General features: G+C 37.9%; 2 protein-coding genes across 5 annotated transcripts in view; one reads left to right on the top strand and one right to left on the bottom strand.

Annotated features, from left to right (window-relative positions):
• The window catches only part of LOC121301743 (cytosolic 5'-nucleotidase 3-like), a 4262-nt gene extending 3017 nt beyond the window's left edge, over positions 1–1245 (top strand). Inside the window, exon 5 of the mRNA XM_041231339.1 lies at positions 1209–1245. Within this exon, the coding sequence (XP_041087273.1) occupies positions 1209–1245 (37 nt within the window). The remainder of the gene's footprint in view (positions 1–1208) is intronic.
• Positions 1246–12058: 10813 nt separating this feature from the next.
• On the bottom strand, positions 12059–24328 carry LOC121301776 (signal transducer and activator of transcription 3-like). Of its 4 annotated transcripts, none has more exons than XM_041231375.1 (19): positions 24219–24328; positions 23946–24043; positions 23466–23617; positions 22750–22908; positions 22054–22146; positions 21629–21688; positions 21423–21449; positions 20752–20845; positions 20574–20621; positions 20111–20194; positions 19673–19907; positions 18842–18894; positions 18633–18727; positions 18401–18540; positions 17711–17923; positions 17218–17260; positions 15303–15362; positions 13205–13308; positions 12059–12399 (listed from the first exon to the last, which is right to left on the bottom strand). In XM_041231375.1, the coding sequence occupies exons 1-19, from the start codon at positions 24307–24309 to the stop codon at positions 12347–12349; spliced, it is 1902 nt and encodes a 633-aa protein (XP_041087309.1). In that variant the 5' UTR covers positions 24310–24328; the 3' UTR covers positions 12059–12346. The 4 variants fall into 4 exon arrangements, with proteins under 4 accessions (XP_041087309.1, XP_041087308.1, XP_041087311.1 ...); XM_041231374.1 differs by having other exon boundaries at positions 17708–17923; XM_041231377.1 differs by lacking the exon at positions 15303–15362.
• Between the last annotated feature and the right edge of the window lie 672 nt (positions 24329–25000).

Consider the following 25000-nt stretch of genomic DNA (forward strand, 5'->3'; position numbering starts at 1 on the left):
GCTTGTTCTCTTTGATGGCTAGATTGAGGTGCAAACCATTCAGGTCTCTGTGGGTCTCCTTTTCTTTCTCGTGCTGGTCATACAGCACTGTTACTAACTTCTTTGATGCAGAAATTGCTCGTCACACTCTTCCAATTTGGCAAGATCTGTTATTGCTTGCATCCAATCTTAGATCCTGTCCAGTGCTTTCTGCAGTTTTCACAGAGTTGCTGTTGTCATATTGATCAAAAACTTCCGTTAGCTTTGGAAGCGGGACACTGGCACTGGTCCTATTGGCTGACAGAACAGTTGCTATTGAAACATCATCTTTCATCTTGCTAAGAACAGGGCTCTGCAGAAAACAATTTCTGGACTGATAGCTTCTGTGATTGTCCCACCCTTGCCAAACTTAAATTTGGTCTTCTTGGCCATGTCAGCAACTGTTTTGATGCCAGGTTTTCAATAGAGACTCTTGTGCATCTGATGTTACATGCAGTCCAGTAAATATGTTGATAAGAACCTCTGGGTGTGATTCAGGGTCAAATATGTTTATCATATTATATATATCAATGAAAAGCAATTTTTTGGTTTTACACAAAAGGTTACAACGATGAAGTTTCAGACAAAAACCCTTCTTCAGCTGTGTAAAAAGAAAAATAACATAGAGCAGTAAACTTGATATTTTTCAAGAATTATGTAGATAAAGTCATGATTATGTCAGAATAGAATATTCATTCCAAGAGGTTCCAAAGTTCATAGTTGGAAGAAAAACTCACATTCCACAGTGTGTCATGCTTCCATACCTCTTTCCTCACAAATTCAGTGAGTCTTATATACATCACTGGAAATAAAAAAAGGTACCAGGAATGAGAAGTCTATTTTTTGTTGTTCTTAATAAATATGGATCCCCAAATTTCAGAATAACATACACAGAACAACACTATCTTCTAATGTTAAAGATTTAATGCTTTGGTTATCTTACGCCTAAAACGTTCCTTCAATTCTTCCTACCAGTAATACCTTCAGATCAGACTGTGCCACCCAACGCCCCCCCCCCCCCCCCCCCCCACCCCGCATTATAATTTTTATGTGATGCCAAACAAGGTAAACCGTCAATCAGAAACAGGAATGCATTAGAAGGACTTCCAGTAATTCTCTCTGCTGATTTTTTAAAAGAAGCAGGCTGCATTTACTATGCACGCCTAATTACATGGCGACCACTAGAACAGTGATCCATTAAAGCCCAATTATCTGAAATGGTTGTAAGTAGGGATGACGATGATTAGAAGATTATGCAGCGAAGACTAGATTGGATATGTATTTTAACCATGATCTCTCTATTTTAAATCATTTCAAGGAAACTATTAGAAGTACAGGCTTCTGAGATTTGGATTGCTGGGGCTTTTAGATATCATCTGCATTTTCTAAATATCTAATTTGTTACCTGCTTGATATCCTATTGTGTGGGGGTGTGGGTGAGTGATGCTATATGGTTTATCAGATCATTATTTGCTACTGCGGCATTAATTTGCTTCAAAGCTGATTTTCTGAAATATCAGCTTTGAAGCAAAGTATATCAGTTTTGCACAGCATTCATTCTTCATATATGGGCTTTTGTGCGCTATGAAGCTTTGAGGAGTATTTTAAAAACCAGTGGATTCTTTTTACTGGAATAGTAATAGTAAACTTGTCAAAAAATGTTATATTTAAAATGATAATACAAAATATTAAATTAGGGATTTTAAGCAATGGATTACTGAAGTCTGTAAAATATGATAAACGCTACACTATCTTGTAAATGCACTCTTAGATGACTATTTCAGGGGACTGTATTACTTGGAAAACATTTAATAGAGAACCTTAGTATTTATTAATTGATTTCTTTTTTCATATGACAGCCAGACACAAAATAATATTTCTTACTTTTATGTGTCCTCGATAACTGAATCCATTAAAATTAATTTTAGGATTTGCATTGTAAATCATGTAATATATTCACGGTTGGATTTCAAATTACAGATCTCACACACACAAGCTTTGTATGATTAATAAATGAGCTCATAAAAGAGGTTACAGTAGCAAATTATACAGATAACATGTTCCTAAATTACAATATAATCTTGTAATCTTTTTATGCGCTGTTCTGTCTAAAAGGGTTTAGGGATTAGCACATGAAGTTTTATTGGTCACAATAGGCATCTGCAGCATTTACACAAATTCTTGTATCATTGCATTATGCCACGGCCGTGAAATATGATTTCTTCTTACTCGTGTTAATAGCGTTTCACATATTCAGGAATTATCTGTTCTTCTCCCCTGATGACAGATACCACCTTGGACTAGGATCTGCATTTCTTAAAACCAGAGCAAGACTTAGGTCAGCATTAGGATGGGAGACTTTAAAGGAAAATCCAATGTTAAATGTTTCTCAGCCAGCTGTACTGGATTTCTACTGCATGTTCTGGTTAAAATTAGGGGGGGGGGGGTTGTTACACACCTTGCAGTACTAAAGAGGAGAAATATAATTTTATTGATGTTATTATTGTACAGCCACGGATATAAATAAAAACGCTGAGCTATCGCTATGATGAAAAATGTTTTACCCGTGATGTGAATTCCCTTCAGCCACTGTGTGCACAAGTGGACCATGTTAGGCTTCCTGTCTATGCGTCTGTTTTATAATGTATGCATTTTTAAAATTTCATGTGGGGATATACTGAATAAGAAATATTAAAGAAGAGTTTAATGATAATTGGATAAGTGGTATTTAAGAACTAGAAGTCATTAGGTAAGCAAAAAGGAGTTAGCATTATAAATTATGTTTAAATGACTGATATACAGATTTTCAGACACCTTATGTGAAAAAATGTATACTGTGACGTATATAATGTACGACCGCCTCCACTATTTCCCTGTCTCTGGAAATTTTGCAACAAACGTTTTTAGGTTTCCCAGGGACTGCCCAGCATAAGAATTCTAGATGTATAAAACTTTACATTAAGCATCTTTAATTACTGTGTATTTACATAGTAGTTACATAGTAAATACATGTGTATTTGCACATAATTACAATGTTATTATGCATAGTTACGATATACTTAGTGTAAATCTTTTTGCTCATATATGTAAGCACACAATTGTATCAGAAAAAGGTTTAGAGTTTGGGTTAGATTTAGGGATAAGGTTAGAGCATGCAAAAAAAACTCACATTGTAACTATGCATAATAACACTGTAAGTACACATGTGTTTACTAAGTAACTACTGTGTAAATGCACAGTAATTAGAGATCGGTTTTCTTGGGCACACTAAATTGGGCTTTCATAAGGCATTGCTAGTAATCTGCTGCAACTTAAAAAATGTGGCGCATGTGAGTACACTTCTGTTTAGAGTAGCTTTTCTAAGTGAAGTACTGAGATGAAAGCAGTTCTCTGAATGACTGCATGTCTGTTCACTATTATGAATAACCTGTTGTCAATGCATTGTTTTTTAATATAGCAAACGGGACATGACTATACATCTTTCCTATAAAAAGCATGTGGGCGTCTTTAGGAAAGTATGTCATGTGTACACACATTTCCTGCATTTAAACATGCAATTATAGATCGTTCCAGGTTGCTGTGACTCCCCCCAAGTTAAGGAAAACAATCAAAAGCTCGGTGATGCATAAACTGGCTTGTGAAAAACATCTGGTTGTCCAGAAGGTGTTTGAATACACTTACTCTGTTTGCAGAGTTATGGTTTCCCCAAATGGTTCTCAATGGCTCTGCAATAGTTCTCGTCTAATGGCAAGCAGTACATGCAGTGCAAGGGGCAGATTTAAACACTCCTTCTCTCCCCAGTACAGAGCCCATCCTCGGTCTATTCTCTTACACTGTGAGGAAACTAAACCCAGCCTATTGTCTTCCCCATCCGCAGGAATGCAAAGTACAACACAGCGCCCCCCTGTGGGCCTTCAGTTCTGCAAAGCGCAACAAGTGGGATTCAAACCAAAGAGCTCCTGATTGCATGACTCACCTCTACGGTCTATGTGTCACTTAACCCTACTTTTTCAGTCTGCCTTCCTGTCTCTGACCCTGATCCCTGCAGCTCGGTGGAGGCTCTGACTTTGCAGTCATGATTACTGATGGGCTTGTTATTGCACAGCAGTCTTTGCTTTAACATTCTAGTGACAGCGGGGGCTGTACCACAGAACTAAAGGGAATTAGTACTCTCAGCAAGCCACTTCATTGATGAGATTCCGAGAACTGCTCTATCCATCCATGTCGATCATAAGGCAAAACATACAAACTTACTGATTTCCTTAGGCTCACTCAGTATAGAAAATAGGTTTCAATTTTTGGTCCTTCTGCTGAATTTGTAAAGCTTTCAATGGACGTATGGAACCTGGGTAAACCAGTGGCGTCCTTCAAACAATCAATCAATCAATATTTATTTTATATGGCGCCTTTCATAGTTGACCACCATCACAAAGCGCTTTACAAGATAGTGAGGTACAATGCATAATACATTAAATACAGTGAAATACAGGGCATAGTACATTAAATACAAAGAGCAAAAAACAATGCAAATACATTAAATACAGGCATAATACATTAAATACAAGGCTAGGATGTGAATTCTAAACATTGTGGATGTGTGTGTCATACAGAATCATACGAATAAGATGGAGTGAAAAACCTGAACTAGCAATTAACAGCTAATAATAGATATGAGGCTTGAAGAGCATTGACAGCAGGAGAGAACATGTGGGTCTTGAGAGTTGATTTGAAGGGAGCGAATGTGGGAGCTGCACGCACCAAAGCTGGGAGAGAGTTCCAGAGAGTTGGGGCCATGAAGCTAAAAGAGCGCTCTCCGAGTGTGGTGCATTTTTGCTTGGGTATAACAAGCAGACCAGGGTCAGAGGACCACAGCTTGTAGGCAGGGACATAGCAGGTCAGCAGGTTGGAGAGATACTCTGGACCTGTATGATGAAGGGCAGGAGAGTAGGTGAGCAGGAGAGTTTTTAAAGTAATCCTGAACTTTACAGGTAGCCAGTGGAGCATTAATGATGATGTATGGCCTTGCTTTTACAGAAATACACATGCACTTTTATTAAGCACAGTTTCTGTTTTAATTGTTTAAACATCAGTGTGGTTGGTTCTGGTAGAACATACAGTAATGCTACAGGCTTTGGAAACGAATGAAAACTATTGCAGGGATCACAGTGGCTGGCATTGACTTTGCTAGTCTAAACACAGGGCAGATTTCACCTTGGTCAGCATGAAGTGACACGTGTGATTAACAGACTACAGCACAAGGTTTTTAGGGTATAATGAACATAGAAACGCTCGAAGTGCTGCAGATAGAATTATTGAGTGAAAGGCCATATTGGCAACTGCTCTCTGTCCTCTCTGTCACTTTGAGTCCTATATCGAGGGATAGGCAATTATGCAGAAGACAGACAGAGAGAGAGAGAGAGAGAGAGTGGGCGCAGAGATAGTCATTTCTTACTGATCTGCCGGGAACTGAAACCACCAAACTTTCCTTAAGGGTTCATGGGTACGACTGAAAACAGTTTTAAAAAAAAAACTGCAAACCTGGTGGCATATGGGAAACCAGTGCTGTGTGATTTCCATGCTCTATGGAGGCTGGCATTTTATACTGCAGTAAAGGGATAGCAAAGTATAGCACAGCAGATTGAAAGTAGCTTATAAAAGGCACAGCACTGCGAAGTGTGCAGTTATTGTGGTAAACATGCAATGTATAGGACTGATTTAAAAAAAAAAGATTTAAGAATAGTTTTTAAAATGCAATCCTTCTTATTAGCCTCTAGTCACTGATTAACCTTAAACTGACTTCATAAAAAAGATCAAAGCACCTTACACGGTTGCTGAAGATAAATCAAATGCACTATAAATGAGCCTTCAGTTTGACAATAAATGACAGAGATTACAAAGTTTAAACAGAGATATTATTGTTTTATTTTTACAGCAACTATGGAATGGGGAGGTATGTATTTTGAATCTGGGAAGAAATGTACTTATCAATCCTGCAACAATTAATTGTTTCTAACTAATTCGAATAATTCTAAACCCCTACTGTACATATAGGGGCTTGCTAACGTGGGGTTATAGTTTCACCAGAACTCTTTGACAAAATTACACCTTTAGCAGGTACAGATGGATGTATTTCATTCCTTATGTTCATTTATGTGTTCAAATGTCATGGGTTCTTGAAATTAAAATAGGAACAACTCAGTTAAAATGTTCTGTTTAAGTAGAACATTGCCATTTAAATACTGGCATTTGGCACGGAGCTATACTGAGTCAACACGTTTAAATGTTGCGTGGCTGCTGGCAATAACAGTGTCTTTTTTGACCATCGGCTGCCACTTTGAAAACAACGTTCCTTCAGTTTTGTTAGCAATACACTGCTGTGTACAAGCTAGGTGCTGTTGGATTTGGCGCTACCTGGTGGCCAAATGCTGTAACTGCAAGCACAAAGCCACATTTAGAAAGGGTTACTACATTTTAGGTCATTTTAAGCTAGATTTTGCTGCACAAAAGATCTTCTAAAAGAACTAAATAAAAATAATAATCATAAAGTGACTTTTTAAACAAGCCTGCTCTTCTGCTTTTGATAAGCAGCTTGTTGATAAACAAGGACAGGCTTACTCTTTTACCCTACAGCATGGTACCTTTCATAAAAATCAAATCTTATCATTTTAACAGTTTTACCAGGAACTCAGCCACGACGACAGACTTGGCTTCCAAGTACATTGCTGTGAGCTGCTGGTTCTTATTTTTTTTACGATCCATTTTTGGAAAGCAACCTGATACAAACACTCTTTGCCCAGGGTTAATGACACGAGCGGATGGATGCATTCATCTGAATAAAACTGACTTTGCGTTTAGCCTTAATAGGCAGTCATTCTCCATCTCACACATGATCAGGGTTGTGGGCTGAATTCCTGGTTTTTTTTTTTTTTTATTCCAATTATTCAATTCCAATTCCCTTTCTCTTCTAATCAATTCCAACACATTACTGATCAAAATTGCAATTAGCAGTATTATGTATAAATGAGCTTCTCACTTATATCAATCAATCTTTATTTTATACAGCGCCTATCATAGTGGAGCACCATCACAAGGTGCTTTACAAGATGCAGTGACAATACAGAGAAATGCACAATACATGAAACAGTAGAAAAACAATGCATAATACATTAAATACAGTGGAAAGTGCATAATACATGATAGTAGCACAATACATGAAATAGTAGCAGCAACACAGCAGCTAATAGCAGATATCAGGCTTAAAGAGCATGGAAAGACACGACTGGAGCACCACTCACCAAACTTAAGTTAAGTTACCGCTAGTCAATTAAATTGGCTTCAAACAAAAGCAATAAACAAACCACAATTCTCAAAAATATTAATTCCCATTCCAGTTCCTTTGAATTGATTGCAATGAGTCCTGTACATACACCAGGTTTAACAATGACCTGCCATATCACTGTCAATGGCTCGGCCACCACGTCTTGCTCCTTAAACAAAGTTTATGGGTGTGTAATCTGGTATAAACCGAGCACTAATTTTCTAAGGCCGTCAAAAAAAAGCTAAATCTAGATAGGGAAGCACCTGCAAACCAACCCTTTATCTCCTTAACGTTTACAGTTAGAGGTGAAATGAATAACCAATGTTTAAAAGACATCAAAAACAGCATGGCTGGGGATCTGAGCCTTGATTACCCAAACAGCTCCCTGGAAACCTGTCATTTTATCATAGAGAATGCATAAGCAGCTCATAACCTTTGGTTATATGATTTCTTGATTGAAAGTCATGTAAACCATCTGACAGACATAACAATCTGATTTTACCACCACCCCGTGATCCCACTTAATTTGGGTTATAGAGGTTTTCCTAGAATTTCAAATACGTGCACATTTTAACATGTATTTTAAAGAAGACAGAAAAACAAGACTTAAGGACAAAATAAAGCCGTCCTGCTTAACCTGCGGAAACCAAGCAAGCCGGCCATAGCGCCCTGGAGAGAGGAAGTGAATGTGGCGTTGCCTAGGTGATCGCTTTCTCCCTCCAGTCACAATGACCTTCGAGCACAGAAGGTCTGGAAGACTTAAGTGTGTTAAAAATCAATTCCCCCCCGCCAGCCCTCTATTAGCCTCGCTGCCATTTCCACTGCTTCTTCAATACTTGGAATCGTCCCTTTTTTTTTTTTTTTTTTTTTTTTTTTTTTTGGATTGGGTATTTTAACCATCGTTTTTCTGCCCCATTCCTTACTTTTGGGCCTCTTTTCACCTGCCAAACCAGCAGATATTACCAAACATTGACTCTTCCCTGGATTCAAAATGGCCAATATTTATCAAGCCTTTTGAAATTATATAGACACACATCTGTAGATTCTCAAAGCCTTTTGAAATTATATACACACATCTGTAGATTCTCAAAGCTACAGCTCTGTGTCTCTCTCAGAATATATATATTCTGACCACAAGATGGCAGCATGCGCCCATAACATTCTCATTCATAACCACTACAGCCATTTTACTGCTTTTAGCACAAATATATATTAAACTTTTGTCCTACACGTTATACAGTATGTGCAGAAATATTGTGCAAAAATATATAAAAACACTACAAGAAAAATATATACATTAAAACATTTGGTCTAGTCTCTCATCGAGTTTGTCATTGAATTGGCTGAGCCAGTTCTACACTATAGAAAGCACGTATTCTTTCTATTTGCTGTACAGGAGAATGCTGGTCTAAACAGCAGCAAACCAGCCGTGACTTTAAACAGAGCTTATCTTTTGCTCATTCCAGACCAGTGATTTCATATAAGGTGAACCAGGTCTCCTGATCAGTAAAATTATAAGATACGATTGAAGCCATAATGCGGTTCCTGTTAAATCTACTGTATTCGTTACCTCTTCATTGGTAGGTATCATTAATACTCCTCCACACACAAAGCTTCTCTCCCCAGTACAAAAGAAAAGTTGCTTTCCAAACTACGTTTTGCTAAAATGTGGATCTCTGGGGCTTCTCTCTAAGGTTTGAACTTGTTTTTCTTAAAGTGAATAATGACCATCAGAAGTGTAATGACTTAAGTGCCCAGCAGGTGGGAGCAACGAGTCCGATATTCCAAAGGAATATCCCATACAGATCACGGGTGGGCTACTGAATTGGGTCAATTGAATAACTAAGCATTGGTGGAAGCAGACTAGGTGTGGAAGGGCCACAGTTGCCCACCTCTGACAGATGTGAAGATTTGAAGGGATATATTGCACATGTATAGAATGATTTATTTTTTTCTTTTTTCTTTCTTCATGCCTGCAATTAAAACCTTACTATCTTGCTTCGGAATTCACGCTACAGGAAGTACTGTGTCCTGCGGTGAACAGAGCCCAGGCTAGGGAAATCCCCTGCAGTGTTTTGTTTGTAAATTTCCACAGAAGAAATCTTTACAAATAGTCCTTTGTTACCAGAAACATTTTTTTTTTTTTTTTTACATTTTTAGTAGGGACCATGCCTGGAATGCATTACCTGGGTTTTAGGTATTGTACAAAGAGATTGCATGTTTATTGTAATCCACCATCAGGACACATATCTCAAATTGAAGCTTCCTTAAAATAAAATGTTTTATTTACACATTCAATTGTATCATTTAAAAGGAAAAACTATAACCTTTTACCTGATGAAGGTATTAATTAGACTAATACTTTGGCCCTTAAGAAAACTACTTATCTTTTATCCTATTATGACACAGTGTTATAATATTTATTTTAATCTCAAGCCGGTAAATCTAGAAATACCTCTCAAAGAACACATTTTATTTTATATATATATATACACACACACACACACACACATATATATATATATATATATATATATATATATATATATATATATATATATATATATATATATATATATATATATATATATATATATATACACACACACATATATATATATATATATATATATATATATATACACACACACACACACACACACACACACACACAAGGGTTTTATTCCACCCGCTCATTTCAGTGTATTTTGCATGACTAAAGATAACACCCAAACCAGCAATTGAGACCAGTCAGGACTGAACCGGATTGAACTCTCTTGTTGAATAGGTGTAATATAAAATGATCTCAAGTGAAACCCGGGTGCCTTGCAAATCAAGTGGAAACTATATAAAACAGGAGGAAACTACTCAACCAAAATGTGAAGTTCTGTAAAAGGAAAACCCCCTTTTTGAGATGGAACTCAATCCAACTCATTTTTTGTAATAAAAAAAATATATAAAAAAAATGATGAATCTGCAAATTAAAACTTAAATGAAGGAAAGGAGGGTCTTTGATGTAAGCAAAAATAAATAAAATAATTCCCCCAGTTTAAAAAAAAAAAAAATCATCTGATAGCAAATAAACTAGTAAATAATATTTCACCATTCCTTGAGATTGATAAAATAACTGACCGACTGACTTGTGTGGCTTAATACTGTTTATTATTAAAATGTTCAAGCAATTAGTTACAGCATATAATTGTACAGAAAACAAGTGCTTCAAGGTCACATATACAATGTTGCCGGTTACAAAATGAATACAAAAACGCCATATTGGCAACATTCTATACCAATAAAGCTGAATGCTTGCTTTACCTTAACAGTTTGAATGATCAGCACACCTCAGTTAACTTGTAAAAATAAAAAGAGAGAGAATATATAATATTTGTCAATCAGCAAGGACTACACACTGTCTGGATTCCCCTCTGTTCTTGTAACATACCAATCCATAACACGTCCATTCCCTACATTAACATATATAGCTAAACACATATGGTACATAGTAATATAACTACACATATGGTATACATTTATTTAGTCTTACTGACATAAGTGTAAAGGGACAGCACTTAATGGATTCAAAAACAAAGCTTTGTATTTCATTAAACCAACATCCCATTTGAAAGTAAAGCCACGTGTCCCGATATTTGGTTTTGCACAACATGTGCACAGGCACAATTAATTTTTTTGCTATGCTTAAAAAAAACAAAAAAAAAAAAAAAAAAAAAACACCTCTTAAGGTTTGGGCGATGCCTAATTTTTCACTATTGACATATCGTTCTCCAAAATAGCTGATGTACCGACTTATCGCCGTTATGAAAAGGTAAAAAAAACACAGCAATGTATGTGGAGCTGTGGGTTACTGTGTAACATTGCTAGTGACACTTTAAAAACTATAATGCATATTAAATTGATTACATCTCTATGCATATAGTCAATTAAAAATATATTATTATTTAGTTATTCGTGTGATGTGTACCAGTTGGGGGTCAAAGCAAAATCCCCCCCCTCCCAAAAAAAAAAAAAAAAAAAAGAAAAAAAAACATACCTTTGCTTAAACCCTACAAAAAAACGATGCACAGGCTTGACTATCGATACTATAAATCGATGCATCTCTTCAGCCTTAAAACAAACACATTCTCAAGATGCAGCATGTACAAGAAAAGTAAATCTGTGCAATACTTTGTTTAAAATCACAAGATAATTATATGAAATAAAACCTACAGAATGGGGTACATACAGAAGGAAGGGAGGCACTGACAAAAACCTATATGCATTATGAAATAGATACAAACAGGAAATTTAACATGACAATTATACACTCAGTGACCGAAAGGGACACCTATATAAAACACACACTATATATATATATATATATCTCAAGAGAGGGAGAGAGAACCAGGGTTGGATACCGAAGGTGACAGTAAGCAAGTCGAAACCACTGACAGCCATGCGAGTAGCCACAGTTTGTTTATTAGTGAACAGAGATTAGTTCAGAGATTGTAGATCCCACCAAAGTTTTCGTACACTGTGTTTTATGTACTCATTGCTGGTAGTGTCACATGAGCTGTTCCGTGTGTTAACATGTAAATAAATCCTGTTCACCTGCGGGGGGCGTATCAGCTTCAACCTCCGCCTCGATCTTCACTCAGCAGTGAATGCACACATGCAGATGGCTACTCTGTCACAAGCATTAATACCCTATATCTTTCTAAATAAAAGATTTAGGGGAGCTCCCTAATAAAAGCTGAATCTCAAAACAATAACTGTGAATATGGCAATTGTTACAGTTGTGTGTAATGGTATTTAAAACGGGATTAATTTATCCAACTTTACATATCCTTGCCCTGGTTCCACCGCAGTCGGATATGCGATAGACTACTGTATATACACACACACACACACACACACACCATACCAAAAGGTGCAAAATCTGAAACAAAAAACCAAAAACAAAAAAAAAAAAAAAAAAGGTAAATGTAGGTACACAAATGTGAATACATCTGTTCTTCACATGGGTGAAGCAGCATCTGAACTGTACTCCATATCCAGGGTAAGTGTGTCTGGGGGGGGAACAAAAAAAGAGTAATCATCATCATCATCATCAGTACTAAAAAAGACAGATGTGTGTCAACTGAGTCTGAAGGAGAACTTTAACAAACAAAAACAAAAAATCAGAACATTGTTTTGATGCAACACGACAAGCCAATATTAGGTGGGAGATAATATATCTACATTGGTAAATTTTAAGATAGGTATTCACATAATCTTAAAATTAATAAGTCTCAGCGGTTTCCGAGACATGGGGTGTGCCACGTGGCGGCTATATCAGACCCTTATATTAATAGCAATCCAAAATGCTGGCATATCCAGCGTGGGATACATTTGTGATATTAAATGAACATGCTTACTGGGGCTAGTTTCAAATATGTCTTTGCTCACATTCCACTCCAGTGGCGTAAGCTGAAGTTCAGGACGGAGCTGCTTCTGTAGTTCAAACAACACTGCCACCGAGAATGTGTTTTACAGCAATTATAAAAAGGAAAATTATTTCAGGCAAAATTATTATTTTTTGTTTTGATTTGGATTCCGATCTCCTTGCGAACATGTTTAAATCAAGAAATTCCAGTTACAAATCTGTCTTCCTTGTTTAAAAAAAGATGGTTTGCGAAGAGGCCATAAACAGGGTTTCAAAATATTAGTATAGTGTAGGTGACTGTGTAAGGTACAAGCTGATTTTGACCACACTCAAGGCTATGCAGCTGCTCTGACTTCAGAAAGTGGCCATCAGCTTGTGTTGCACATCACCTTTACAGTATCCTATACGCAACGTCGATTTCTATTGAAATGTTCCCTGCTCTTGCTTACCTAGCTGTCCTCCAGCACTGGCTTCTGCACCCTCGTTGTGCATCAGTGAGTCCAGGGTGCGGGGAGACATTGGGAAAAGGTCGCTGGTGTTACCCGAGTTTGTCCTGCACATTAAACCAAAGAAAAAGATGGGCCATTAGAATATCATAAAAGCATCAAAAAACAGCAATTTTATTTATATATATTCACACACACACACACCCGCCAAAACTGTTAAATTATCCAAAGTTAATGCAAGGAGGAATTGCAGATCATACACCATGTAGATAATTTGTGTTTCCACTGATTCCTAAAAAAGGTGGATCTACACTGGAAGCAAGTGATGCAAGCAAATAATTCATTAGTGACTGGAACGTACGGGTGTGTCTACACAGACTGCGAGTGGCTGTCTTAGCGAAGCGAGCGACTCCACAGGAATAGAAATGGGTTCTATTCCCCCCCGCCCCACCCACCCCACCAGTCACGAGTGACTGGTCGATTTCACTCCAATCAGTTCCCAACCCCCTCACAAAACCACACACAGGATCAGCCTCAGCCCTATTTCTACACAGCCCAAGGGTCAGTCGCAACCCTTGCCCCAACCCCAGTTCCAGCATAAGCCCTGCCTGCAACAGTTTAATGCAGTATGGACTGTGGGAGAGGGTAGACGAGAAGGGGAAATTATATAAACAGTTGTTTGTGTACTGTTTTGTGGGTGCCAGGGGTGTACTGTGTTTTCTTACTGCGAGTGTGATTGTGTGTTTTACCTCTTCCCCTTGTCAGCAGGACCTCGCCTGCCAATTTTTTCTCTCCTGGATGTGTGGTGACTTTGCTCTCTTTGGTGTGCGTTGGCTTCGCTTGCTTGTTCTGTAGTCTATGCGCTGCGTGAATGGGCCGGCTGTCTTGTGTGGGATTGGGTCACGTGACAGTTTCTGCTAAAATATTCGCTTTTGATGCAGATACAAAATTTGCTCGCATCGTTCGCTTCCAGTGTCACCTTTAATCGCAAAAAACTAGCGGTCGTTTTCTTATTTTTTATTTTTTTTTTTTTTTTTTTTTTTTTTTTTTTTTTTTTTTTTTTTTTTTACATACAGCTTAAATGGAGAGAGCAGACATGTTTTCACAAGTAGAAAAACAAGCCATCAAAATCTGATTTGGACGGGTTTTGCCTTATGATGTAAACCACGTATGATTAAAGAAAGAAAAAGAGACAAGATTGGTTAGAAAGGAAGCAGAGTTAGGTGATCTTCACAGTGTTGTGGTTAGTTAGGAAAAGGGAAATGTGCAGAAACTGGCTTTCCCTTAAAAACAACCTGCAATAACAAAACACAGGTCAGAGGGAAACATGTTATTAGAAGTTCTAATTCAAGGGACCTGCAACTCCAGCCAGACTGAACAAGGTTAATTAGCCTCACCACTACATTCACACCCCAAAGTGGCTCAAGTGAAATCTTTAAAGAAACACTCATATATTCGTAGAACTAAATAGTAGAGTATACTGCAATAAACTCTATTATTTAGATAGCAGGCTTGGTGCTCCAGTGGTTAAAGAAAGTAACTTGTTAGCGGGAGGTTTCCGCTTCAATCCCAGCCACTGACTCTGTGTGTGACCGTGAGCAAGTCACTTAACCTCCTTGTGCTCCGTCCTTTGGATCAGGCATTAAACAGAGGTTCTATTGTAAACCTCTGCAGCAGTTGTGATGCATAGTTTACCCCCAAGTCTCTGTAAATTGCTTTAGATAAAAAGCGTCTGCTAAAATTACTAAATAAATCAAGTGGCATTTAAACAGAAGAGAAAAGTGTGCCATCATTTTGATGCTGCCCCTTCAACGGCCAAAAAAAATGCAGCACCAGTCCTGGCAAGCGAACCAGTATAAATAGCCACTAAAGGCAGTTTTACAATAAAACAACAGCAATGCTAATCCATGCAAAGTCACTGCTAGAACAAGACAGCTCATTTGAAAAAACAAAAAGGATGCACAGGGGGAGATTATGAGAAGGCATGCATTCCTTGTTATGCTGGTTACAGAACAGGATGGATATCAAACAAAACTATGGAGCACTAATCTGCCACCACTACTCTTAAGAATCTTGTAAATGCAGATCTACTTCTCCCTACCCGCCAAATCCATTCATCAACAGCTCACTGTCTGGCAGGTCCATGAAGACGGATGGGCACCTACAAAGATAGGTCATTTTCTCACTAGGCACTAGGGCTGTCAGTTAAGCCTCAAAATAGCAAATCGATCGGGCACACAAAATACAAATCGTTCCAATATACATATTATATACATAGCTCTCGATGACTGTACCATCCACATACATTTTCGCTCCATTCCTGATTATTTGAATATGATTGCTGTGAAATAAAAAGCACAACAAGTGAATACGAGGGGTAATTATGCCTTGAAAGAGTCAGAACAGAATACAAAAACACACAACATTCGCAACAAGTTTAACCTACTACAGGGGTGTTACTAAAATATTTATTCCAAACTCAGTGAAAGCTGCCTGCAGCATCACACATTGCATCTTGTTAACACTGCACCACCTAACCTTCACTATCTGTGAAACGCACAATGTGAAAATCCCTGCCTAAAACAAACAACAACAACAAATTGATTGACTTACCACAACATGCATAACCGCTACAGGTCAAGCTGATCGTTACTCCAAAATTGCATATAACATCACCGACAGTTTCTTTTCTTGTAACATTATTGAATATTCTTAAATATTCATTATATTACAGTTCATTTTGAAACTCCAAAACAGCGCAAACTATATACAGTCAGTTTTCTTCAATGTGCACAATTTACTGACAGGCTGTTTGCCAGGAATACAAGCCTGTTGTCCTCCTCTGGATTTAAGGCGGCAAGCTTTCCTTTTATTTACATCGAACACACAGAGGGGCGGGATTTGCAAAGCATTTTCAAAACCGATTCGCTGGGAGGATGGGACCAGCAAATCAGATGCTAGTTAACACGAGCAGGAAAAGAACAAGGACGTTCGGTGAAGTTTCGTTGATAAACTTAAATAATGTTATTAACTATGAGCGTTACAAAAACTTAATTATTGAATTGATTATTCAGTATTTATATTGATGTATATAATGAGGAATGGAATCGATCCAAAAATCAACTTAATCGAAGCAGCCCTACTAGGCACCTTTCTGTAGAGAATGCCGTTGTTGCCTTCAGTATCCCCGTTGCCTTAGCAACTCTGCTTCTTGAGAGACCTTTAACCCTTTCAGTCCTGGTGGGACCTCAAGGTCCCATCTTAGCGTTCTATGTTGAGAAGGTTTCTACAGCTATGGCCAACACTTGCTTCATAAAAGGTCAAATGAAACCTGCTGGATAACATTGAAATGTTTTGTAGGTTTTCCATATACTAAACGAAATGTTAAAAATGAAAAATATGACACTTTAAAATTGTGTGAAATACTGTACTACTATTATGGATTGAGGTAGACTTTTGCAATATCACTTTGTAGTTTCTTTGAATAAAAGATGTAAATCATGTTCATATTGTTTAGTCTCAATCTTAAAATGCAAGCAAGAAACATTACCTCAGCTGTATTGCTACATAAGCAAGTACAAACATGTTTTGGTGTTTGAGGGCAAAGATTCCTCAACCCTAACTACACAAGTTATTTTTCAACATGATGCGTTTAAAGTTTTTACAAGTACTGACGGGACTTTAAAAGTACCATTTACCAAAATATGTAAATACAGGGAAAATGTCCATTTGCCTAAGGGATGTTATATTCTGTGGGACAGCTCCTTCCCTTTCTCCATGTCTTGGAATGACTATTTAGGAGCAGGGATCTTACAGTGGTGTTAAATGGGAAGTACCACATTTTCAAAAAGATGCACTAGATGAAAACATACAAGCCTGGTCACTTTTATTTGAAATTATTGAACACCTTGAATTTGAAGGCGGTAATGCATTGTTCAGAGCCACAGGAACGTTTTACTGCAGCCACTGAACATAAAAACAATACATGTAATTACAAAAAAGGACAGAATACTTACGGTGTTACACAGATGAATTTTGTCTTTAGATATGGGACTGTGCCTATTTAAAAAAAACAAACAAACAAAAAAATCATTTGTTATATACTAATCAACCACAGAATCGGTGAAAAATTCAGAAGATAATCTGTTGTCAGTCCTGTTTCTAAACAGCGGTCTTAATAACAACAATCATTTTAAAAAAGTTATTTACAGTAGCATGAGAAATATAAAATAGTATGCCTGTTTAACACTAGGAAAATATCTCAACACAACAGAACTCTTGGGGAAAGTCCCCAATTTTTTTTTTATTTTAAACTTTTCCCTTTAAAGGCAGACCCTGAAACTATTTAAATCAGTTCCAGAAGAGATTTTGGATGCTTGACTATTAAAAAGCAACATATTCTTTTTTTCTTTAAACCCTATAAAACAAGACTGCATTACAGCATTTCCAGTAGAAATGCTCATCCTAATCTGGGCAAATGGGATTCATAACAGGACAATCAACTACTACCTGGTTCAGTGAAGTCAGGCTGCTCCGTGTTCTCAGTGCGGCAGTACTTCCCAAACGCCTCCTCCTTTGGGATTTCGGGATACAGGTACACCAGAGGAGACACCAGGATGTTGGTGGCATCCATGATTTTGTAGCCCATGATGATTTCCGCAAAGGACATGCTGTTGAGCTGCTGCTTGGTGTAGGGCTCCACAGACTGAATCTGGGTCTTGCCTTAGGAGGACACAGATTTTAAAACAGACCCTGTTTCGCACCGACAGAAAGATGCTGTATTACTTATACCTAATTTCCTTGCACCACTCAACCCAGGTTGAAAACCCTGCTGCCCCTGATACTGTTAGTTTAGCCGTTTAGTTTAATCTGTCCTGCCACTGACTTTTCTGACCCTTTCTCTAAAGCGGGATGGGTGAGAGTACGTCATAACACTAATGGATCAAGTGACGAGTGGACATAAACATTTAAAGCTTCCTCTGTGCTTTAATATCCTTGTAAGAACTGTTAGGGTTACAGGAAGAAAAGCAATTGCGTCCATCCTTCAAGTTTTGTAAACAAATGCGACCTTAGCCTCAAACTGGCATTGCATGGATACTGAGTCTTTCAACTCAACCAGGGTTCAGGAAGAAGGAAACAAAGTACTACAAATCAAAAGCAGCCACCTTCACATCCCGAGCGACTACTAGCTGCGCTTACCACTGATGTCCTTCTCTACCCAGGTGAAAGTGATGCCCCCTTCTTTGCTGCTCTCGCTGAACCTCAGAAGGAAGGTCCCCGGGGGTTTTGTGCTCAGGAGGGCTCGTTCCCTCTCCTTGCTGATGAACCCCATTATGTACCTGACAAATTAAAGAAAGGCAGTCTTCTCAACATGCTCTCCGGCACAAGGACAAACAGTGCAGCACAGTTCTGGCTCTTGATCATAACTTACCCTTCGTTCCAAAGCGCCAGCATGTACTTTTTCACCAGGTCAATGATATTGTCCAGCCACACCCAGAACGAAAACCCTTTGCCTGCCATGTTTTCCTGCAGATAAAACAAGGTAAAATTAACAAGCGATCAATCAATTGCTCAGAAATGTCAAAATACAGCAGATGTCAAAATGCATCAAAGAGAAAGTAAATCTATATTAATTTTTACCTTGCAGAATTTTGCCCAAGTAATTTGGCATCCTGAATAACTAACACATGGAGCTAAAAAAAAAAAAAAAAGGTTGGTAGGTTAGTGGAGGTGGATTATGGATATACACATACCCTCCAGAATATATATTTATATATGAATATAGTATTTTAAAAATAACTTATTTTTGTCCAACTGTTTAAGAGGTAGTGAAAGAAACATGTGCAGCAGTCTGAATTCGACAAACAAAATCTGATCTGCATTGCGTCACCACTCCCCCAGGAAGTTATGGGAAATCACACAACAGTAAATAATGGAATTAGATTTGTTTGGTGGCATCACCAGTTTCTTTAATGCTTTCCTATGTATAATATGGGGCTTGCCTTTATTTAGAAACAAACAACCCTATTTTTTTATTTATTTATTTTTATTATATTTTTAAACAAAATAAATAGCTGGCGAAAACATTTCCAATGCACGGTTAGATTTGTTGTACTAAGGCAGTGGTGTACTCACTTGTGGTGCTTTCAGTCTATTCCAGTCCATAATCCGGTTCCAACCACATCCTTAAACTATATAATTGCATAATCCAGAGCTTTGCTCCTACCAGACCTCTAAATAGTTTAATTGAACCTAGTTGTTGAGGAGTTGAATGAAGGTCCTGGTTTGGAAAGGACAGAAGGAAACCTCACCCGAGTACCAAGGACTAAAAAACAACCCTAGGGACAGGTTTGCTAAGCTTTTATGCCAGTGTACCTTTTCTTTCCAGCGTAAACCCCATTGCAGTTCCTAGCTAGCGTGATACCCACTTTTTACTGTTGCAAAGATTTCTTACACGCTGTGTCTACAGACCTAGTAGCTTCTCCGCCAGGGTGGTGAGCTGTTCGATGGAAAGCCCTCGCTTGGTGGTAGATGAAAACTGCCAGCTCAGCACCTCTGCCACCTGGTCCCAGGTACCCACGGGGGGCTTGGTGAAGAAGTTCACATTTTTTGGGTGGTTGGTCAGCATGTTATACCAGAGGATGGAGGCCCAGGCGTTTGGCATTTGACATATGTTGGAGATCACCACTACAGGTAAGGAGTGGGTCTGTTTACATATATTAAAAAAAAAAGAAATAATAAAAGAAATTACGAAAGCAGTTACATACCTCATTTGTTATTTTTTTATTTTATTTTACAGAGCAACTTGGCTATTACAAACAAAAAGCAGCAACTTAAAACCAAAGAACATTAAACTAACTATGACATTACCCAAGTTGCTAGTTAATTTCACCATCTTGCTAAACTAACCTCCAAGTCCATTTTGAGTCCCTGGTGGTAGACCTCAGTCTCGAAGGTGATGAGATGCAGCTCTTCTGTTACAATCAAGGATGCCTGAGAAAAGACAGGAAAACACAAGACCATGAAGCAGGGACACAACACACTAAACTCCAATCCTAAAATAATTTCGATTAAGCCAGGAAAAGTACCATACTGGAGGGGTGAGTTTTATAAAATAATATCACGTGATGTCAAATCCAAGTGCTAGGTCAATTATTATTTTTATTTATTTTTTTTAAATAAAAACTACTTTTTTGCATAAACACATTGTAACTTAAATTTCCTAAACCCCTTTCCTCCAAAATCAAAAATAACCGAAATCTGGTCTTGACCTCAGAATTTATTATTTTATGTTAGGAGTTTCGGCTGACGCTTGGAAGTCAGACCACATGTACAATAGTTAAGGGGGTTCCTTTTAGCCCCCTGTACTTACATCACTGTTAGCTCGTCCTCCATTTCCACACCGCTGCTCTCTCAGAGTCTGCAATGAAACACGTCATGACCATCAACACCAGAACATACCCAGATAGCAGCAGTTCAGAGTAAAGTTACTGTATCAGTTTAACAGGGAAAAAAAAATAAGATAAAATGCAATTATTAAAAGGTCTCACCAGGTGTTTGAATTCAGCGGACAGGCTGCCGTTATTGGATTCCTCCATGTTCATGACCTTTGTGTTTGTGCCCAAGATGTTGAATTTTCGTGATCTAGAAATTTATGCAAACTTTACAGAAGGATCCCAATGCACTTTTTTGTACAGCAACTCGTGAGATTTGTTATTCTATTCTAATATTTTTAAACACGCATTACATACTTATGAATATGAGAAACAGTAGTAGCATTTATTTTTTAAATAAAACAGGGTAAAAATTTTCTTCCAATCAAACGCCCAACTGTATTTAGGCTCAGCCCACTGCTACCACCAATGCACCGACTTGGGAGTGGCGAAGACAAACACACGCTGTCCTCCGAAGCGTGTGCCGTCAGCCGACCGCTTCTTTTCACTCTGCAGGCCCGCCATGCAGCCAGGCCAGAGCTACAGCGTCTTACAGGCAGGTGCCCAGCCAGTCTACAGGGCTGATGCATGGTGTATCTGTCATGCATTTTTGTATCTGTCCCCATATGAGGTCACCATACATGAAAGGGTTAAAACAAATTTCTCTCTATCGCTTCCCTTGCTACATCAACTTCAGACACCTGTGCATAAAGTAATATTGCTGTAATGCTTTGGTCTATCAATTGCCTGTCACTATGGCACATATTTACAAACGGATGAAATCTTACCCCCTTAATGAAGCATCTACTGTATCCCTGTATAAGCAGAAAAAGATTAGAAACAAAAAAAAAAAAGACAAACATTAACAGAAGATCAAGAATGTACCACCACAATTTATTTATTTTTTTTTTTATATATATATATATATATATATATATATATATATATATATATATATATATATATATATTTTTTTTTTTTTTTTTTTACTCACTTGTCAATGCAAACTTTAATTTTCAGCTGATAATTTAAATCAGGAAATTTCACCAGTAACCTGCAAAGAAAATAACACGTGTTACATTTTGAATCTACAAAGCGTTTTATTTGAAATTAAAAAAGGAAATCTTCAGAATATGCACCTAACCCCCACACCACAGCATGCTTTTGTCGTTTCTTAAACTCAAGGTCCCGCTTTATCTTAGCGCTGCATGTTAACATATACTGTCAGAAAATAGACTGCAAATGTTAGGTCTTAGTCTGAGGTATTGTAGAAATACATGTAAAAAAATTTAGTTTTTGTCCTGTTCTCATGCATACTCAATAAAAGATTCTTCAGCTCGGCAAAATTAATTCAGGACTGAAGGTTAGATCATCAAACCTGAAGGAAGGTCAAGTGTCAAACAGTGTCACCCTACCAACCTGACTTTGGTGGTAAACTGTACGCCTGTTTTGATGACGAGGGGGCGGTCTGGGTGCATGGGCATGCAAGGTTGTCTCTCCACTACGAAGGCACTGCAAAAAACACACACAAGATATTTTCGTGAACACTTCACATTCACATGCCAACTTTGAAAGGTTTGCAATTCCATTTTTATACTGGAATAAGGTACTATGTTAAATAAGCTACTGCAAATCACCACCACAGACTCAATGGATAAAAACAAAAAACATGTTAAAAACAGTTAGAATCAAACTGGGCCACACACACACATTATATACATATACACACACACCAGTAGGTGAAACCCAAGTAGCACATTAAGGATACCTGATAGTATTGGTATGGGTTTCGCCTACATATCAAATCAATATATAAATAAAAACAGCCTACTGTAATTCTAATCCAACTCATGCATATATTAATTCCTTTATTTAAAAAAATCAGTTAGCTATAAGAATATTGTTCTTAATGTAAAACATAATTAAAGAAAAAACACACAAAATTTGATCTATGAAAAAGCAGATCAACCTACAGAGTATGTGTGACATACAAGATGTTACATGCAATTTAAGATTATGATACTGAAATAATTTGTGCAAATACATGTTCCATATGCAAATTCCATAAACTTCAAAAAAATTCCTCAGAGCTGAGCAGCCCCTTTCAGAGTGTACCTCTTCATGAGGTTCCTGAAGAGCTCCACGATCCTCTCCTCCAGGACGGGCCGGTGCTGGACAATGGGGTCTCCCTTGTACGAGACTTTCTGTTGCAGCTCCTCCAGCTTCTTAATCTGCTGACGGGTCTGGAGCTGAGACTCTGCCAGGGACGTGATCCTGCGGGGATCGGGAGAGAGAACAAGCATACGGCTGAGACAAATTCCTACAGAGCTGAGCAACTGTGGAGGAATAAGAAATAGTACTATTTCTTGGGGAGGGGGGCTCAAGGAAAGGTGGTCTAGTGGCTGGTTGAAGGGCGGGGGGTGGATCTTGGAAAGAGATTGGCGTTGGGGTTGATGGTTGGAGTGGGGTTGATCTTGTGCAAAAGGCAGCCTATTTTGAATTATTAATGTTGATTGTGCCATGCCTGTTTATTGAATTGAACTTACATAAAGATACATTTCACGACTCCTGGTTTCGATTACATTTTAAAATTACACACTTTATTCTGACTGAACTCCCAAGTCAGGAGTGATCTCGCCTAATAAGCACAAGGATTTCCTCAAAAAAAAAAAAAAAAAAAAAAAAAATGGTTAGTATAAAAAAAGTAAAAAAGAGGAACCTCATCCTTACAGACTGCCATAGCTTTACAGTGTTACCTTAAAAAAGATCTGCGTAACAAGTTGAGCTGCCTTTAGCACCAGAAGCTCAGCAATTATATTACGATTTCTTACCAATTTTCCAAGCGGTCAAGGCAAATATTAGGGGGCCCCCCTATGCAGGCGATCTGCTGTCTTCTCTTCCAGTCTGCCAGCTCATCATCCGTCAGCGTCTTCTGAACAAAATCCATGGCAGACAGGAGACCCGCCATTTCTGTTACAATTTGCTGTTGATGTAAAACACAGTGCATTAAATCAAGTTTCAGATAGATACATATTCACACCCACGCACAAAGTTTTGCACATTATCAAGTAAGTATGTTGTATGTTTAAACAAGCCATTCAATACTTAAGTAGAGAGGATAGGGATGGAGATGATACAGCTTTCTAAATGCGCAACTTTTTCAGTGCAGGCTTGAGCATGAGAAGTTAGCTCATTTGTTAGAGGACTGATGTCTCAGGGGGATACCAATCAAACACCTTAGGAGGCACCAAAGCTCACATGGGAAGAGGAAAAAAAAAATAAAAAGCATAATGGCTAACTAAGTTCCTTACCCTTCTGAGCTGGTCCAAGGCAGTTAGCATTTGTTCCAGCTGTGCCATCTTCTGTCTTGTTGCTGCTGCTTGACTGTTTCCATTTAGATCCTGTATTTCTGAGTTGAAGCAAAAAATATGTGTGATGTGTGTGTGTGTGTATGAGCACCTCCACTTTATCCCAGTAGTTAGGGGATAGATTTCTCACAAGAGGAAAGAAAAGGATTTTGGGAATACAAATCCCACATTTATCACTGCATACGTGTAACACACACACACAACTAAATGACTCACCTCCTTGGCTTTTGAGGGTTTTGTAGTTAAAATCAAAGTCATCCTGTAGGTTTTCCAACATTTTCATTTTCTGTTCCAAGTCCTGCAACATAAGACATGCAAAATCTTTTTTTTTTTTTTACGTTACGTTAATTTTTCAAAAAACCCAAAATGCATATTTGGACTGGTGCATTGCATTTTATATTATTATTATTTATAGAAACCACGGATGTCAAACTTGTTTCCTATGGCGGGCCTGATCCGATACCGTGGCCCGGGCCAAGTGACAGTTATAAAAATACAAAGGCAAACCCAAAACAATTACCATATTTAAACAAGAATAGCATGTTTATAATCCCCTAAATAGCACACATTGATTCACTCACTGTCACCTCTTAGAACATGTGAGCAAACACCAGAAAATTTTTTTTGTTCCAACTTGTAGATTTCTACTAAGATTTGTAGTGACAAGTGTCACTATGTCTTTATCCGTGAAGAGAAAGCTCACCAAAGCGTTCCATGCGTTTCAAGAGAAATTGGGAATTTCGCATTTCTTTGTTCACATGAATGGAAAGCCAACATGCTTTATTTGTAAGCAACATGTGGCTGTTGTGAAAAGAATTAAGACGACACTATGAAGCAAACCATGGCAAGAAATATAACTATTGCATGAACGCTACATGAAGATAAACTCTCTAAATTGGCACGGTCATTGAAAAAGCAGCAATCGACGTTTACAAATGCTTATAGCATAAGTGGTGCTGCTTTTAAAAAACGAAAGAAACGAAATAGCTGTTTCTTCA

The sequence above is a fragment of the Polyodon spathula genome, chromosome 28 (genome assembly GCF_017654505.1).
Source record: "Polyodon spathula isolate WHYD16114869_AA chromosome 28, ASM1765450v1, whole genome shotgun sequence".
Lineage (NCBI taxonomy): Eukaryota > Metazoa > Chordata > Actinopteri > Acipenseriformes > Polyodontidae > Polyodon > Polyodon spathula.

Bases quoted from the DNA above. Each gene is read 5' to 3' on its own strand.
- LOC121301776 (XM_041231374.1), bottom strand. From the start codon at position 24,309: ATGTTGCAGGACTTGGAACAGAAAATGAAAATGTTGGAAAACCTACAG. The intron at 20,195-20,573 runs GTAAGTACAGGG...GTCTTTTCTCAG, and splicing joins GAGGACGAGCTAACAGTGAT to GCATCCTTGATTGTAACAGA. The intron at 17,924-18,400 runs GTAAGCGCAGCT...TGTCCTCCTAAG, and splicing joins GGTAGAGAAGGACATCAGTG to GCAAGACCCAGATTCAGTCT.